This window comes from Mustela putorius, unplaced genomic scaffold (genome assembly GCF_011764305.1).
Source record: "Mustela putorius furo isolate JIRA1106 unplaced genomic scaffold, ASM1176430v1.1 tig00003949_pilon_pilon_pilon, whole genome shotgun sequence".
NCBI classification, from domain to species: Eukaryota; Metazoa; Chordata; class Mammalia; order Carnivora; family Mustelidae; genus Mustela; species Mustela putorius.
The window spans coordinates 7295703-7314636 of record NW_025422093.1 but is presented as its reverse complement, the minus strand read 5'-3'; the positions used below and the strand labels follow the sequence as shown (position 1 = coordinate 7314636).

At 40.9% G+C, this 18934-nt stretch overlaps 1 protein-coding gene across 6 annotated transcripts in view; it reads right to left on the bottom strand.

Moving 5' to 3' along the window:
• Positions 1-18934, bottom strand: part of ANK3 (ankyrin 3) — a 671415-nt gene that overhangs the window by 79552 nt on the left and 572929 nt on the right. For all 6 annotated transcript variants that reach the window (XM_045069902.1, XM_045069903.1, XM_045069904.1 and 3 more), the window contains 2 exons: positions 17476-17578; positions 1156-1262 (listed from right to left, as the gene is read on the bottom strand). In XM_045069902.1, the coding sequence (XP_044925837.1) occupies positions 1156-1262; positions 17476-17578 (210 nt within the window). The remainder of the gene's footprint in view (positions 1-1155; positions 1263-17475; positions 17579-18934) is intronic.

Sequence of the window (18934 nt, the reverse complement as noted above, 5' to 3'; positions counted from 1 at the left end):
AGTCTCACTTTTCTTCTATAGAATGGGGGTAATGAGTAAAACCTACCTCCCAGTGTCATTTCAAGGTTCAAACAAAAATTAAGTAGGATAATACATGTAAAACATTTAACACAATGCCAGGCACATACAAAGGTAAACATTAGCTATAACATTTATTTCAATTAAAAGCAGCAGAAAATACTTCATGGAATACATACAGCATTTCAGTAATGTTAATTAGTGTTAATTTATTTAATTGCAAGCTAATCCACCCTTGTTCTGGGTCACAACTAATTTATGGCCCAAATGCCAGTTTCAGAAGTGAAAACACCTGGATGTTTTTCAGCCTCTCAATTATTTGCATTCTATTTGAGGAGATTCAATTACCCCATGTTTTAATTACCAAAAGGTAAAGAATCCCACATCAAAATATACAGTGATGATCAGGTCGGCAGTTGGAGCACCTACCACCTGCTTCCCACCACCTACCCCAGGTTCCGCCACCAGTGGGACAGCAGGGAGGAGCCTGTCCCATGTGGTTTTTACCACTGCGCCCCTAGGGTACACACATTGGTACCTTCACTTTTTAAAAGTGAATTCCTTTCTTTCCATTTTAAAATTAATTTCTCTTCTTCTAGTTATAATTTAATACAACTTAAGCATAATCTTATTTCAGGAATACAGAAGGTACCAAACTTGGCCTGGAGATTTCAGGCTCAAAGCAAAGCATGAAAGCAGTCAGTGAGGTAAATGATCAGACAGACCTCCATATTGAATTTTTCATTAGAAAGAAAAATTAAGCACTCAGAAATAAAACTTGATTTCAATCAGGTAAAATGAAGGGAAATGACTAGACTTAATTTTTTTTAATTGAAAAGAAAAATTAAAGACCTGGAAATAGCACCAAAAAGGCAAGAAACTTTTATGTACCAATACTCTAATTCTCTTCCTCTCTATCACTGTGCTTCCTTCAACAAAAAACAGATATACCATTTTGCTCAGAGGAAAAAAATGACTAATGACTTACAAATATACATCACATATACTCACTAATGAAGTCTTCAGAAGACCAGGATTTCATACATATGAAGCTTGTTGATATGAATTTATAACTCCAAATAATAAATGTAATGTTCATTTAACAGGATAAAGAAAAGTGAGTTTTAGATTACTTACCCAGAATGAACAGGACTTGAGACAAGATTGACATTGTCCAAGGTATCTGCAGCCCAGCTATAATGTCTTAGAGAATCTGAATCAAATTCTCTTGTGAATGTTAGATGCTGCAAAATAAAATGATATATGGCATCAACAACCCACACAACACACTGTTTCTCTGTACCTACAAATACACCTGTATGTCTGTCTAAGTCCAGAGAGTGAAAATAAACAATTTGTACTCTAGGTCTGTAGGTCTACATTGAAGTTTCAAGAGCAGGAGCCAAAGCTTATTGATATGTTGTATTATTTCAATCTTTTAAGAAAGCATCCTGAGTAACTGGCATGACAAAAGGAATGTCACAGATTTCAAACCGGAAGTAGACACAAAGCACGCCTGCTGATTACTAAAGTTATGATCATCGGCGGGAAGAAAGGCATTTGAGATGTAAACTGAGAAGCGACTTTTCCATGAAACACAGTATATATGTATAGCATATGCAAATAGTATATACTATAGTATATGCAAAACTATGATAATTTTGACTTCGGTTTTGACATTATTTTCTTGAGAATGAACAGTTTGATTCTGTCAGTTCAAGGAAAGTAACTGATGGATTATTTGTTAATGATAAAATCTGAGCTTTCAAGCAAATTAGAATTTCAGAAACTTTTGTCCACGTCTAATGAGCTCAGTGGTGATATGAACAAATGTGATATATTCCTTTTGGATAAGAAATGTGTGCCAACAATATAAAGATTTGCATAAATTAGTAAAGCAGTATTTTCCGAATCACCAGTGAATGACGTTCTATGGGCAAAAGGTACATCAATGTGGAAATGCTAACCATGATTTTAATGACTTGAACACACCTCCCAATTAATTTTACAAGTATAAAATTCTTTCCCATATTAAAAAAAAATAAAATCAATCTTGGTGACTTTTGTTTTCCAAGGGGGGCAGAGCCTGGAGTAGAAACCCACTGTGGCTGCCACACCAGATAGTTACAGAAATGGGCTCAGAGAGCAGCGAGCGCAGCTGAGGGAGGGGAGGACCTTGAAGAGCTGCGTGGACTTTCTGTCGCCATTTTTAACTTGGCTGCCTTTGTCAATGATGTGTACAGACAGAATTGGGGCTTTGTACCAGCGCGCTACTATTGGGGAATAGAAAAACCAAGGGGGGTTCTGTGGAGATTTGGGCAGCCTTGAGCATGTTCCAGATTTCTGTGAAGAACATTTGCTCAATTCTGGGGCTGTGTGGAACAGGAAGCTCAAAATCTATCCAGAAAATCTCTAAAAGGCACACTGTTGCTTCTGGGCAGTTTCATGAGGAAAAATTGAGTTTGGGACTCGTCAGGGGAGGGGATCACACAAGAGTCTCACATAAGGATCCTCACAAAGGCCAGGAACAAAGCCGGGAGAGTCTGAGTTTACCAGGGCTGCAAATGGTTTTGCCTCATTGCAGTGGAACCTTGACTGGGATTGAAATAATCAGCCACCACTGTTTGCCCAGCAGAGGCAGGGAGCGCCCTCTGTGGAGAATGACATCATCAGCGGGTGTGTCCTGCCTACAGCTTTTTATATACCATGTCCCGCTTGCAGTGAGAAATTGCCAAGCATGGGCAGAGCACATGAACAAAAAACAAAATAAAACAGATACTATAAACAGACTCCCAGGTCATCCTACATTTTGAAGTAAGCAAGTAAGAACTTCACGACGGCTCTGATTAGTTTGTTAAAGAAAACAGGGAAAAACATAGGAAAGAAGTTAAAAGGGGGTTGATTTTTTTTTTTTAAGATTTTATTTATTTGACAGAGAGAGATCGAGAGAGACAGAGAGAGAGGAAACACAAGCAGGGGGAGTGAGAGAGGGAGAAGCAGGCTTCCTGCAGAGTACGGAGATGCATACAGGGCTTGATCCCATGACTCTGGGATCATGACCCAAGCTGAAGGCAGCTGCTTAACCACTGAGCCACCCAGGCACCCCGAAAGGTGGCTGATATAATAGAGCCCTGGAATACACGTAAGAAAAAATCAAATGGGCATTTGTTCACTTGTAAATACAATTCAGTTCTTGATGAGACACAACAGAAACAGGGTCAGAAAATTGGAAGTGTAAATGGAAAAATGTACAAAAGAAAGGATTTAATAAAAGAACGGAAACTACAGAAAATCATATGAGTGACCTATGGAACATGGTGAATAGTTTTCCTACATGTAACGGGACTCTGGGAAGAGGAGAGTAAGGCAGAAGCTACATGAGGAGGGAACAGCCTTCCTTTACTGGTCCCCAGCCCGACAGGGACAGAGCCTCCAGGCAGAAACTGGGACGTCTTCACAGGGATTTCCCAGTGACTTAGGATTCACTGAGAATTGGGATTTCCCAGTAACATGTCCCTGGCCCCTCATTTGAGTAGAAATCATGGATGGCAAGCTCTCCACCATGGAGAGAGCTTTCACTGAGCTCCGTGGTCAAAAGTCACTGCATGGTTGAGAAGTATATGAGGAATAAAATAAACAAATAAGTAAATGGAACAAGAGCAAACTGGAAGAAATAGAGGGACTTCAGGGAGAAGAAAGCTTAAAAATTTTCATTGATGTCCAGAGAGAGATGAGATCTTCTTCTACTTATAAAGCAATAAAATACTAAAAACAAACAAAAAAACAAGAAAAAATAACTCAAAGAAAGTAACAAATATGACAGCGCTGAAGTTAAAAAAATATCTAGAAGTTAGGGGAATATCTTCAAATATAGAAAAGAGGAGAACATACAAGAAAGCAGAGAATCATTTCAGGAATTTCAAACCTATTTCCTTTCTCCCCTCTCCCCCAAAAAAAGTTCCAGAAAGAGAAAACAGTGAAATAGAAGAGAAGAAATCAAGGAAATAACTCAAGAAACTTCATGAGAGCAAAAGACCTGAGTTCCCAGAGTCAAAGGACCCACTTGACTGAGTAGTACTATGAATGTAAATGCAGTATAGCACACCATCATGAACTTTCAGGACTTGGAGACAAAGAAAGAGCCTATAGATTTACAGAGGAGAAATGATCACAGGACAGACTTCCATCAGACTTTTAACAGCAAAAACTGAAGTTTAGGGCATTGGAGCAATTCCTTCAGTGTTCTGAGAGGAAATGAATTTCAACCCAGAATTCTAAAACCAGCCCCCCGCCAAAAGTATGAAAACAGAACTAAGATATTTTCAGAAATATAAACTCCCTCCCCCAGATAGATTTCTCACGAACCCTGTAAGGAAACTATTGGAAAATGTACTCCATCAAAATGAAGGATTAAACCAAGAAGATGGAAGACACAGGGAATTTTCATGGTGACAGCGAAGGAAGACCCAGGAGGACATCCATGCAGTGGGCCTAAAAGGAACTTACTGACAAGTAAGAAAGCTCAAAGAGAGATGAATTAAGCAGATGAAATTTATAGAACAGCTGATGAGTGTGAACATATTAGAGGAGACTGGCACAACTGGGGAGGGGTTTGGGGGCTGGACTAGGAATACATATAGAAAACACCAAGTAAATGAAAAACATCTAGGGAAAGCAAAATATTGTGCCCAAGAGAAAATACAATCATAACACACTTCACATCTGTGGATAATATTTATATAGGTAAAATACGAGAAGCACTAAATACTGGCAGAGCCGAAATAAAACACAACTGTTTTGGGGAAATGGGGGGGATGGAAAGTGTGTGTGGTCAGAGGGAAGAGGTATTCAAACAGTCAAAACTTCATCTTCCATTTTGGGAAGTCGACAAATAACTCCTGAAATGGGAAAAAGCCAACAGGAGGCCACATATACATATTATTTGGAGACACAGAAGCACGTAACAAGATTGTTCGAAATGTACTTTGAGGAGTTGTCTCTAGAGAGGAGAAACTGGAGGCTGAAGATGTATGTGGAGATTCTCTTTCCTAATGAGAACATCTTATAAAATGACATGGCTTATTTGTTTGCATAACTTCGATAACAAAACATAAATTTGGGGATGCCTGGATGGCTCAGTTGTTAAGCATCAGCCTTTGGCTCAGGTCATGGTCCCAGGGTCCTGGGATCCAGCCCCGCCATTGAGCTCCTGGCTCAGCAGGAAGCCTGCTTCTCCCTCCCCACTCCCCCAGCTATGTTCCCTCTCTCGCTGTGTCTCTCTCTGTCAAATAAATAAATAAAATCTTTAAAAAAAAATAAAACACAAATTTAAAAACTTACTGTGAATTACAAAGTTTTTTTTTTTTTTTTTTTTTTTAAAGCCCTGAAATCGAATTGGAAAAGAGTAAGAGACCACAACAGCAAGGTCCTAACCCCAAAAGAATAACACATCATCACTTCAGAAAGTTCCCCAATTCTACATGAGTTGACTGTAGATTATGTGTTGGTGTTAGTCTGGCTTTATTTACCAATTTTATTGACTTTTGAAGACCCCAACCAACTAACCTTCAGAATAGGGCAAATAAAATATGGGTAGTGATGCTCACTGTATTTAATTTTTTAGCAAACTATAATTCCTATCTTTGGGGTCCCGAGGTCATTTTTCACAAAGGACCCATTTTTTTTTTTCAAAGTTCTAATAAATAAGTAATACCACACCTCTTTGGTAATTACAGTAAATTATTTACCTTTGGTACTCTTAGCAACATGCACTGGCAACATTAATTATTGAAACAATGAATTATACCATGCAAGAAGGTATCACCACCATCATGTACTATTTATGGAGGTGAAAGCATGCCAGCACTTGGATCCCAAGTCCCTGTCAGCCCTTCCTGACTCCTGTACTGTCCAAGCTCTCTGCCACTCATCAAAACTTGGTCATAACACAAATGAACCAATGTATAATGAGCAGATATACTTGATCAGAATGATGACATGTATATCCCAATATTTGTCCCAGTTTTTTTTTCCCCCAGAGAGGTTTGCTTAGGCTTATGACCAGACTTACCAATTTTAATAAGCTAAACACAAAAACGTGCTCTTCCTCTGTAGCATCCATAGAAACACAAAATAAGGCAATTGGACAGAACCTATATTTTTTATAGAAAGAGACTGAATTTGTAGCTTCACTTCTGATCTCCTTGTCACCAAAGGGTGAAAGCTCCCTTTCTAAATTCTATAGATTAGCACTTACTTAAAACTGAAATTTAATTTATTTTTTAAAAAATTTTATTTATTTATTTGACAGAGACCACAAGCAGGCAGAGAGGCAGGTAGGCATAGAGAGGGAGGGGGAAGCAGGCTCCCTGCTGAGCAGAGAGCCCGATGGGGAACTCGATCCCAGGACCCTGAGATCATGACCTGAGCCAAAGGCAGAGGCTTAACCCACTGAGCTACCCAGGTGCCCCTATTTTATTTATTTTAATAAACAATATAAATTCCAGAAGGTTCTGTCATGTTATTGTGAATGGTACTATGGTACCAACAAAAAGCTTTTCCTCTATCTGGTTACGGAACAAATAGACATTTAAAACAATAAACAGGATATCACATTATGGTGATGGTTAAAAAAATGAACTAGATTGGCTCTTGAGCTTCCCACCACAAGTAGGGTGTCCCCAGGGTTTAATGGAAAAAGTTGGCAGACCTAGATTTAAAAATTGCCTTTGCTACTTCTTAATGGAGAACACTTCATTCCCCGCCCTGAGTTTTCAACTTTGGCAAGGTAAGTCAGTTGTGTAACTATGGTCCTCTTCCTATCCCTTTACATTGGGCCCTGGAGAGGTGGAGTGATTTATTTGGCTGGTAGATCTGGGAAAAGGTAGCTGGGAAGGCTCTGCTCAAACCCAGTGTTCACTGTCCTGGGCTTGAGCTTGGGCCCAGAGAGCACACATGCCCCTCAGCGCCCTGAAGCTTACTTCCTTGAAGGGTATGCCTGCCCCAGCATTGGCGATGTGGGCCACCATAGAGGCTACGTGTCTATTTCAGTGGTTCGGTTAGCACGCCTACGTGCCTCCAACACTAAGCCAGCCCTCGACCTGGCCTCCAGTAGGAATAAAGGAAATATTTTGCTTTTGACCTTTCCTTATCTTTCTTTACTGAAAGCCCTTTTGGAGATGCCCCAACATGGCTTCCTGGCTTCATGATCCAAAGGGTATTTCTTAGCTTTTCTTAGTCTTAGTTTCCTCATTTGCAAACTGAGGGTTGGTTGCTGTGGAGATTAAATACAAATGTACACCAAAAAATCTGGCACTAAGGTCAGGGCTGGCATGGAGTCATATTGACGTTTCTTTATATGTGTAGTCATTTCTGCTTTTCAAAGGGCTTTCATTTATATTAACTCATTTGCTAAAATGTGATAATCTGGGGAAAACACGTACAAACAAAAATGTTCCAGTGCCAGCACTGGTCCTTTACAGTTATATACACAGACCGTGTATATCAAATCAATGGCGCCCATTCAATTAGAAAAATGCATCTTATAAATGTGTAGGACTTAGTTATTGATTCAAAAATGCTTCAATTCCCATGTTGACAACAGCAATACCAAAACTTACTGCGTGTCAGCTCCGTGTCAAGCCCTGTCCCAGACCTTTACATTCATTTATCCTCTGAGTCCTCGGAACCTAGTGGCACTAGGGGTCATATGATACCCATTTCACAGATGAGGAAACTGAAGTTCGGAGAGAAACTTCAAAAATGTGATGACACAAAATCAACTCCCTGCACTGGGCAGCTTAAGTAGGACACTGTGTTAAGGAAAGATTTACACTGACTTAGTAAGACCTCCTACTCCCACAGCAGAAATGATATGAATAATAGGCACACTCTTCTTCATCTTGGAAGTGATGTCAAGGACCCTATTAGAATCAAAATGCATGTTATTCAATAGAGTCCAAGGCCTGACTAATGATGATATCACTGTCTCCATGAGCTTAATACTTTCCAAAAATAGCTTCTCACTAGCACTATTCATCAGAGGAAAGAGAAGAGCAAGTACACACTGGCTTTATAAGACGACACACCCAAATGCCCAGGTCTGGAAATAAATGCCCCAGCACAGAAGAAAAGAGGCACGGGCCCAGAAAGTAAATATGCGAGGAAAAGAAAGAACCACTCGATTCCCTTCAGTATTACATACTTTTCCAGGCTGCCAACTGTCAAACCCCAGTACTGGAGGACACCAGGGAAAGTCCTTCTCTGTCAGCTCTGCTGTCCCTGGGAGCCAGCAGAAGGGAGTCCTGTAGATGAACTGGTGGCATTGATGGGCTATGGCTAATGGCACCAGGTAGACCTCATACTCTCAGGTCAAAACTCAGTGCATTTAATCTGAAAAGCTCTAAACACAGTTCACTTGAAAAACAGTTGACTGATGGCACGAGACTAGGAGCCCATGAAAGGAAAGGCTTGCAAGGATAATGTTACCTCTTGGCCACACACTGCACAGGACCAGGGCAGGGGAACCCATGTGGGTTTCAGTTCCCTTAGACCAAGAGTACATGACTTGGGTTCGACTTTGGCTATAGCACTTCACTGCCCAGACAGGGACAAGTCAAACACCTCGCTGCACCTCCATTGCTGCATGGGTGTAACCGGCGGATGAGACTATTTGTCCCGATTCACTGTAAGAATGGAATGACCCGAGTATTGTCAAAGTGATTTGAAAATTCTAGGGATAGCGCGGAGGACCACAGGGGAAGGGAGGCAAAACTGAATGGGAAGAAGTCAGGGAGGGAGGCAAACTGTGAGAAACTCAGGACTCCGGAACACAAACTTAGGGTTACAGAAGGGGGGTGGGGGTGGGGGACTGGGGTAGCCAGGTGATGGGTATTAAGGAGGGCATGTGTGGTGATGAGCCCTGGGTGTTTATATGCAACTAACAAATCGTTGAACGTTACATCAAAAACTAATGTCGTATTAGATGTTGGCTAACATAATAAAAAAAAAAGTGAACATTCTAAAATGTAATGTGAACAGAAGCACAGATTATAATAATCCTGAACTTTACCTATGGTTTTTATAAGTGGAGATAATTAATTTCTTAAATTGATAGAACATTACAGCCCCTTACGGAGCTTTTAGGAGAGCATCGTCTTATCAGACAGCAGGAAGTAGCCTGCTAGATTCGCCAACAATGGTGGGGTTTGGGCTGTGACAAATACTTGTGTAAATACCGACTTTCCCATGGTGAACATGTTTTGTCAGGTCAGCCACGCTTGGTGTATTAGAGTGGCAACCTAGTGGTCAGCCACAGAATTGGTCTAGTAGCCACCAGACCTAAATTCTAGTCTCAGCTCTGTTATCTAGTGATACTGGGCAAATGAAATACTTCTCTCTGCCCCAGCTTCTTTGTCTGCAAGAGCTAATGGTCGTACCTAGACCGCAATGAAGCTGAAAGCAGGATGTGAGATGATCCATCAGTAAAATGCTGTGGCAGTGCCTACAATCAGTATTCCAAGTATTGTGATCCACAGCAGACACTGAGTGAAACGGCAAACTGCTAGGGGTCTGTTGGGACATGTCATGCAACTAGTTGGAAATATTCTCTTAAGGAATGGATTCCACCTTAAAAAAAAGAAAGGTTTAATCCATAGTAACTGGCAATAGAAAGGTGGTTCCCAGAGGCTGGAAGATTGAGAAGTGGGGGCATTTGATCAGAGGGTACAAACTTGCAGCTGCAAGATTAGTAAGTTCTGAAAACCTAATGTACAGCACGGGGACTGTAGTATTATATTCTTGAAATTTGCTAAGAGAGATCTCAACTGTTCTTCCTATATACACAAAAATGGTGAGTATAGGAGGTGATGGATATGTTAATTAGCTTGATTATGGAAATCATCTTACAATACATACATATATCCATCAAAACATCATGTTGTACAACTTAAAAAATGGCTTCCACAAAAGAAAACCTGATTTAAACAGAAAATAACAATTAAAGGCTGACTAAAGCAGGTCTTTTTTTTTTTTTTCCTGAAAGCATTTCTTTTCTTGAAGTCAACTATTATTATGCTTAAGATTTATTTGAGACTAAAATGCAAACCATAGAAGCTGAGTTCTTTGGGATTTCCAAACCTGATTGATTTCAAAATAATTTAGCTACCAACTTCCACAAAAGAAGGTGAATCAAGGTCAGCATGGAAGCTGTTAACACAACATTCAGCTCAAGACATTTAAACTGCCCTACCTTAAGTAAGTCGCAACACCAACCCATCTGCCTTGAAAAGAAAATGTGTAATCTTACAGACCAATCTGTGAGAGGTGTTGAATGGATCACCTGAGTAATGCTGGCAAAGCACTCTGAACAGAAAAAGCAGCATATTAAATGTCACTAGTCAAAGGTGTTTATCTTCTAGGGGACTATCTCTAGCAAATCTTTCATCCTAGGCTGCCTACCTTCTACCACCAGGCACATTTCTGAGAACCCCTTAGAATTACCTTCACCATAAGAAACAGGAGTGCTAATCTGCTGATGTGGGGAAAGGGAAGCTGCAGGAGGAGATGGAGTGAGAGGCAGAGAAGGAAAAACGGAGCGTTAGCATGACCGGCCTTTGGTATTAGGCATTCTTACTTTCTATTACTGAAATAAGTGGAAATTGCCTAGGTCTTAAAGTGACAGACATGCAATTTCTCCTGAAGAACCCTCCTATTTACGTATGACTTGCTAATACATCAAGCAGCACTTTATATGACTAAGCATACGTGAGGTCATCCTTAGCCTAAAAAAGACGATCTAACCCAAAGGATCTGGAGTCCTGGGCTATGAGATAAAGGAGAGAGTTACGAGGTGGAAGGTATGGCGGCTGCCTCCGGGTAGCCTACAGGTATGGGGAGGCTTGAATAAGGCCTCCAACAGTAAAGACAGAATGACCCCATTCAAACAGCCAATGCAACCCTTCCCATACTACTTTAGTTAAACCTTCTAACCTGGTCAGTTTTAGAAGCCCTGCCAGTCATCCTGAGACATAAACCATGTGGGCAAATCCGATCTCAGAGGGGAAGGTTGCAAAATGAAAGCAACCTCTTTAAGCCTCCTAAAAGAGGAACGGGGTCTCACAGCTGCCCCTTTTCTCGTTTTCATGGATGCACCGCCTCCATAGCAATGGAACTGAAAGGAAACGGAAGGCACTCACTGCTTAGTAATCAATCAGCAAAGAATGTTTTTCTAAAAGTTTTTGCTTAGAACACCCAAATTTATAGCTCTTCTCTTAAGCCATAGCTCCTTTCCTTATTTTGTTAAGATTACATTTATTTAGATCTAGAGAGAAAGCATAAAACAGAATCTCAAGACTGAACAGAACTTTAAGATGCTAGAAGACTTTCTATGTTGCCCTTGATAGGTGGTTATTCATGTCAAGTTTGACCACCACCAATATAAGCATGTTAATGAGGACCCAAACCCCAATTAAACTGGCTTAAGACACTCCCCTCCACCTCCCAGGGGTGGGAGGAGATTGAGATCAATGCACTGGTTTATATTGCAAGAAAGTCTGGGAGGGACCAACTCCAGGCTGAATCCAGCCATGGCTCATGGTAGGAATCTCGTTTTCATGCTCTATCCTTAGCAGCTTCGAGCTGACATCATCCGTAGAGCTTAGCAACCCCAACAGGCTACAGAAAGTCTCAAATCTGAGTCTCATTAAGCTGGCTTAGATTTTACATTTTAACCTAAAATAAACACTGTAACCCAGGAAAAGGAATTCTCTGGGAGGCCAAGTTTGGAGTCCATCATTGGAGGAGAGGAAGGGATTTCTGACCCTTCTAAATGACATTGAGAAATGGATAGGGGTCCTGGTTTGACCATCAGATCCTGTCTGCCAGCTAAGAAAGCAGAACGGTGTACATAAGCAAAACAAACCCAAGTCCCTAAGTGATTCCTGCTCTTCTCCTACTTTTGGAAAACTACCAGAAATCATACTGAATTAAATGTTTCTGCTTGCTGTATACATACAGCCCTTGGTCTTACAGATACGTCTCGGGTCATTCAAAGGAAGTGTAATTAATTTAGCTTGCAAAACAATTTTAGACCACTATTGTGCCTTCTACCTCATATCTATGTGAAGGTCAAGTATTTCCATTTCTTTAATGATGCCTTACATGCCATGACTTTTAGCATAATAATTTTCTCCATAATTTTCATAACTTATTGATGAACGTAAGTTGTCAGTACAAGTCACATTAAATATGAAATTTATTATTAGAATTTGGCATAAGCAAAATAGAGAGCACAACTCTAAATATAATCTTTCATGCTAAAAAATGGATTAAAATGGGGCACCTGGATGGCTCAGTAGGTTAAGCATCTGCTTTCGCTCAAGTCATGATCCCAGGGGCCTGGCTGGGATCGAGTCCTGAATTGAGCTCCCTGCTCAGCTGGGGAGTCTGCTTTTTTTCTCTCCCTCTGCCCCTGCCCCCTGCTCTCTCACTCACTCTCAAATAAATAAAATCTTTTAAAAAAAATGTAAAAAGGATAAAGTTGATGGCACCAAATCCATATTAAAAATACTAACAAGTGTGAGGTTTCAAAGGACAGAGTATTAAGTGTGAGAGCTCTCCGATGGCTGCTTTCCCACATAGGGCGATGTAGATGGACAGCTTCTGAGGAAGCAGCCTGGAACCTCATGGACCGTGGCTCTGCCGTTTACCACCTGCACTCCCTGGGATGAGATACTTAAGCTGACTGTGCCTCAGTTTCTTCATCTTCTTAATGGACCCAAGAAACTGTCTCGAAGGGTTTTTGTGAAATGCAAACGAGCTGATACTGATAAAACACTTAGAACCGGTTTTGGACCCAGTAGGAGCTCCATGAACCATATGCATCACCACACCCCCTGACACAGTGTCTTTTGAATGTTATTCCATTTAGATCACGAGGACTGGCTGGTGCGGATCATGCACAGCAATTACATAAGCCATACCAGACGTGGCTTTCAGGAATTATGTCAGAAGAAATGAAAGAACCAGTCTATTATATTAATCCTAGACAAGCCGGTTTCAGGTTGCAATCATCCCTTGTCTTTGTTACCTTCTATTTGGAAAAGAATGTTTCCAAGCACAGATCTTGTTCCAAAGACAGTCTGACACGCACAAATCAGAGCTTATGAAACAAATACATTAAATGTTGAATGGCCGGTATACGAAAAGATCCCAGCCAGAGTGCTTTAAATCAGTGGGTCCTATCCAGAGATGCATCCCAGAATCACCTGTGGAGCTTTAAGAAACACACGTGCCCAGGAACCCAGCTGGGGAGAGTCTGATTCTGTAGGCCTTTTGTTCTCCGAAGAGCTACTGGTGATTCCAATGTGGGCCCCAATGATGAATTCTAATCTCACACCCAAGGTGGGGCTCAAACTCATAACCCTGAGGTCAAGAGTCACATGCGCTTCCAACTGAGCCAGCCAGACATCCCTTCGCCCAGTTAAGAATTCTGACTAGGAATCAGGAGTTTTCAGTTCTGGGTGCATTAAAAAGTTCTATGCCTAGGCCCTCCCAGCCACTGGGCAATTGTGCTTGTTTATTTTTAAGTTTTTATTCTAATTCCAGTTACTCAAAATACAGCCTTATGAGTCTCAGGTGTATGATATAATGATTCAATACTGCCCCAGGTCACCCAGCGTTCATCACCCAACAGCGCACTCCTTATTCCCCAATTCACCCATCCCCCACCTGCCTCGCCTCTGATAACCATCCGTTTGTTCTCTATAACCAAAAGTCCGTTTCTTGATTTGTCTCTTTCTTTTCTTTCGTTTTGTTTCTTAAATTCCGCATAACAGCGAAATCATACAGGGAGCAATAGTGTTTTAAAAATTCTTTAAAATGATTCTCAAGAGTGGTCAGAGCTGAGCATCATTGCTTTAAATAATAAAACCTGACAAATGCAAGGCATGATTTACTTACATATATATTTTCAGAGGCATAGCTACAGGTGACTCTTGATTACAAGGCAAAGGGAAGGCAGAGGTATAGGGAGTTCATGGATAACCCAGGATCACAGTAAAGAGTCCACTCTTGATTATCCAAGGGGGGATTATGTGGTTTACAGACTGATCATGATTAAGGCTCTGCAGGGCAAGAGGACAGGCTCACTTCTCCCAGCTTCCTTCCCAGCCTCCATATCTGCCTTCAACAACATAGGATCTTGGGAATTATCCAGAGTCTCAACTGCACTTTAACTGTGGTTAATGTGCAAACTGCTTCATGGGCAGCATAGTAATGAAGGGGCAACTAATTATGCTTTGTACTGGTGAAGTCTCTGCTTGTTGAAAATGACCAGCACGTGGGGAGTTCATTTTTATTCATTTGCCACCTTTATGTGTCAATGCAACTTTAACTGGGCAGTTTCAAATCTGACAGTAAGTCATATATCCTTGCCTTAAGAATTCTAAATATTTAAGGCTTCTTGAGTGCTTTCAGACAAAATCAGTACTGTGCAGGAACTCCGTTTTGAAGTGTATAAATACAGATTTAGAGGCATGATGGATATAAACTAATGTTTGCCACTTAATTCTAATATAAAGTCTGTGCTTTACATGAAGCATACTTCTCAAGAAAATGCTCCTCATTCGTCTTGCACAGTGTAACTGGACCCTTCCCTCACAGAGCCTCTCTTTTGAGGAATTAGTCTCTTCCCTCATCTGTAATAAATGAGATACTAGAGACTAAAAAGTCAACACAACTCTTTTGCAGTTTGTCTTCCCCTTTCTTCCAAGTTTTTATTTTGAAGGAGTTCAAACAAATAAAGATGTTGAAAAAACTTTATAAGAAATACCCATATATACTTCACCTAGATTCAACATTAACATTTTGTGGCATCTGGGTGGCTCAGTTGGTTGAGCATCTGCCTTCGGCTCGGGTCATGATCTTGGGGTTCTGGGATCAAGCCCCACATTGGGCTCTCTGCTCAGTGGGGACTCTGCTTCTCTCCTCCCCCATGCTGGTGCAAGCACTCTCTCTCCAATAAATACCTAAAATCTCTCTAAAAAATTCACATTTTGCCATATTTATGCTCGCACGAGCTTTCTCTCTCTCTCTCTACACACACACACACACACACACACACGACGTCTTTTGGCTCATTTGAAAACAAGCAGCTGACTTAATGATTACTTCATTGCTGAAAACTGCTGCATGCCTACCCCCCGGAATGGAGATATTCCCCTATATAGCTTTAATAATGCTGTCACTGGTAACAGAACTAACAGTACTTTCCTAACACTATAGCCAGTATGTGTTCAAGTGTCCTCAATTTTCCCTGAAATGTCTTTATGTTGTTCATACATTTTTTTTTCAAATCTCCAGTGAATTTATCATGAAGTTATGTGCCCATGAATAACTGTGTTCATTAAACATGCTAGTTCCACATGGAACACCTGTCAGACCGTGGGGTTCTCTGTGGACCCTGAAGAAAGCAACTTCCCACCTCTGCAGTTATCAACTTAAAGATTTATTTGTAAAGGTTTCGAGATGTCCTAAGCTCTTCTTTCCCCTGACTACTCTCCAGAGAGTGGCCACAGAGGTGCTATTCAAATTTAAGCAGCAACAAACTCTACTAGAGGACATCAGTTTTACCTTTAAAGTTCTCTTTATTCTTTCTTTCTTTCACAAATCCTCCATTCTGATTAAAGCTGCCCCTTCCAGCCCACCTGAGTAAGCAGGCCCTGGCAGTAGCTAACAGGTAATGGTGTGAGAACCCTCAGAAGACTATTGCAGTCTTTTGGCATGGCAAACACTTATATTTTTAAGGTTGATAGGCAGAAACTGAAAGGCAGTGTAACAATGGCCGTGGGAGTGGCAGTGATGGTGGCAGTGATGGTGAGGTCACGGCTGATGCGGGTGGTGGTCCCAATTTCAGACCCATGTCCCAAAGTAAATATATATCCAGAAATAAATACCATAATTAGGTTCAGTCAAGCATTTGAGACCCCATTCTAAAACCAGGCACATGTTTTATATATGACCCAAGTGTTACTGACACCCAAAGAAGCTCCTACCACCTGCTATTTTGTAAGTTTTGTGGAGTTTCCTTAGTCCTGGAGAATGACAGGCATGTCTACACTTGTGTCATCATTATAGCCATCAACATCTTGTTTTAATTGGGAACCTGAAGAGAGCAGGATTACCTTGACCAGGATAATGACCACAGCCAAACAACCAAGCAGGGACAGCCAACACAGCCAACCAGGGACAGCTCCTCAGAAAACCTCAACCAATACCTGGGCAATACCTTAGACCCAAACGCTTAGCTTCACTAGTGGACAAAAGTGCTTTCTCTACTGCTAACGCCTATTTAAACCATGACATCCTATCGCACCTATAATTATTCTACAAAGGGTGCTTATGTCTGACCAAACACTAAACAGCCACTGTATTCACCTTTGTATAATCTCCTTGCAAGGATGTTCTGGAGAGTGCAAAGTAATAAAATATTTATTGTAGGTTCTTGTGAAATACAATATGTATCTGTACGTCTGGAAATCAGCATCTCTAAACACAGAGAAGTCCCAAAAATCTGACTACCAGCTGCTTAAACCTCTAACTCAGTGATACTGTTGCTATCGCTTGTTCATCTCATCCAATGTACCCTCATTGTTCAGTGAATAAGTAAGTCTAGCATAATTTCACCAATTTTTGACATTGGTTAAATAGGATAAGCCACCTTCAAAATTAGTTTTATGGCCTAAACAGTTTTATCCATCATTAGCTCCTGAATGTGTGCATTTAAAACCAGGTACTGTATGTATCTAGAAGAATGAATCACCCTGAGCCCACAGGCAGCAGGACTATGTTGCGGGAACTTCCTGCATTAAACCAGTATCTTTTCAACCACAATTCCTGAAAAGCAGAAACGGCATGAGCACCAGTAGAGGTTCTGGTAGAAAACAACCATCACGTCTTGAGAAGGCTGATCACAGGCAGCTTTGATGCTAAGGGATCAAAAACCTGACCAAGCTCATCTTTAATCACAGGCTAAAAACAATTCTAGCAAATTCCAACATGCACCCAGTATGTTCAGGAAAATAAGACACCTACGTGGGTGATGTCAGCAACTTCAGCTACCAATTATTATTAACTCTTTAAAAAAATTGAAATAGATTTGACCTCGAAATGAGAAAGTGATCCATGTCTTTGATAGGACTTCAAGTTCCTCTATGTGGCCTGTTAGGGATAACCCTGAAGACGAGCAGGCTATTTCTGTATTTGGCACAATTGATATTTTTTCTTTTTTTTCTTTTTTTTTTCAAATGATTTTTACCTTTGTCCCTGGCAGTACAGGTCGATTTATGAATGCAAAGTCAAACGTGTAGAAATACTGTTTTTGTCACAAGACAAAGAGCTCAATTCAATCATAGCCACGGAAGTTCAACAATCCAAGAATATTAGAAGGAGAGCACGTACCTGCTCTTTGGACGGTACGAGGAGCTCTTCAATCATCATGCTGTCCCGTGCGTAGGAGCTTCTGTTCAAGGTGTACGACCTATCCGAACTGAAGGAGCGGAGGCTGTTGTATTTACAGTTAACCATTCAAGAGTGGTGGATGATGATGAGATGAATAAAATAAAATTAATGCATGCAACTATGAAAACAGGCAAGATGGCTAAAAATATCAACAGAAGTCGTTCTTGAAAAGACATCATCGAAAATAAAATCCCTTATATTTGAGGAAATCTCTTCAGCTTGGACAATCTCATGATCAGATTTTTTTTTTTTTTTAGATTTTATTTATTTATTTCACAGATCAAAGTAGGCAGAGAGGCAGGCAGAGAGAGAGGAGAAAGCAGGCTCTCTGCAGAGCAGAGAGCCCGATGCGAGGCTCGATCCCAGAACCCTGGGATCATGACCTGAGCTGAAGGCAGAGGCTTTAACCCACTGAGCCACCCAGGCGCCCCTCATGATCAGATTTTGTTTAAAATTAGGCCAAATGGTGTTAAATCTGTGAGAATATGAAATGATGAACACTTTGGATGTCTCACTATGACAGGTGAACCAACACAGCAATTGAGAAGAACCAGATGCCTCTTGATAATCTGAGAGATTTTTCTATGGTTAAGACCATATGTTAGAGTCTCCTTTATCTCTGGTCCGTAGCTGTTTACCTTGCACTATTGAATGGGATTCTGTCTGTGGCAAATGGGTTTGTTCATAAGTCTCTGGAAACCAGATATGGGTTTAACCTAGTAAGAGCTCTGGTTTTCAGAAGGACTCATGGAAAACATAAAAAAGGTAGTGTGACAAATAGAACTTGCGTGATATTTGCCATCTTTCTGGCCTTGAAAAATTCAAATTTCATGTATGGTTATTGTCTTTCCTTGCTCTCTTCCTTCCTTCCTTGTGCTGTACACTGTTCTTCTCTCAAGCCTCTCTTAAATCCTCAGACAGTCCCTGAGTTTCCCAGGGTGTAAGACCCCCAATGTCCTGAAATGCCTCTCACACACTGACCTTGAAACTAAGAACCAGCAGAGGGTTGGGGGAGGGGGTGGCAGGACAGGAGAAGTGGGCGAAGATGGTCCAAAGGTATGAACTTCCAGTTATAAAATAAGTCAGTCCTGGGGATACAGTATACATACGGTGACTTAACTAATAATATTACACTGAGTATTTAAACGCTGATAAGAAAATAGATCTCAAAAGTTCTCATCACAAGAAAACAAATTTTTGTAATTTAGGTGGTGATGGATGTTAATGTGACTTATCGTGGTGATCATTATTTTGTATACCTGAAACTAACAAGTTATATGTCAATTACATCTCGACTTAAAAAAACAACAACAATAGAGTAAAAGGGATGCTGGAAGCCTGCACATGTAGGTACCTAGGACATGCAGGCTGACGGGGATTGCCCCTAATCTGAGCCTTG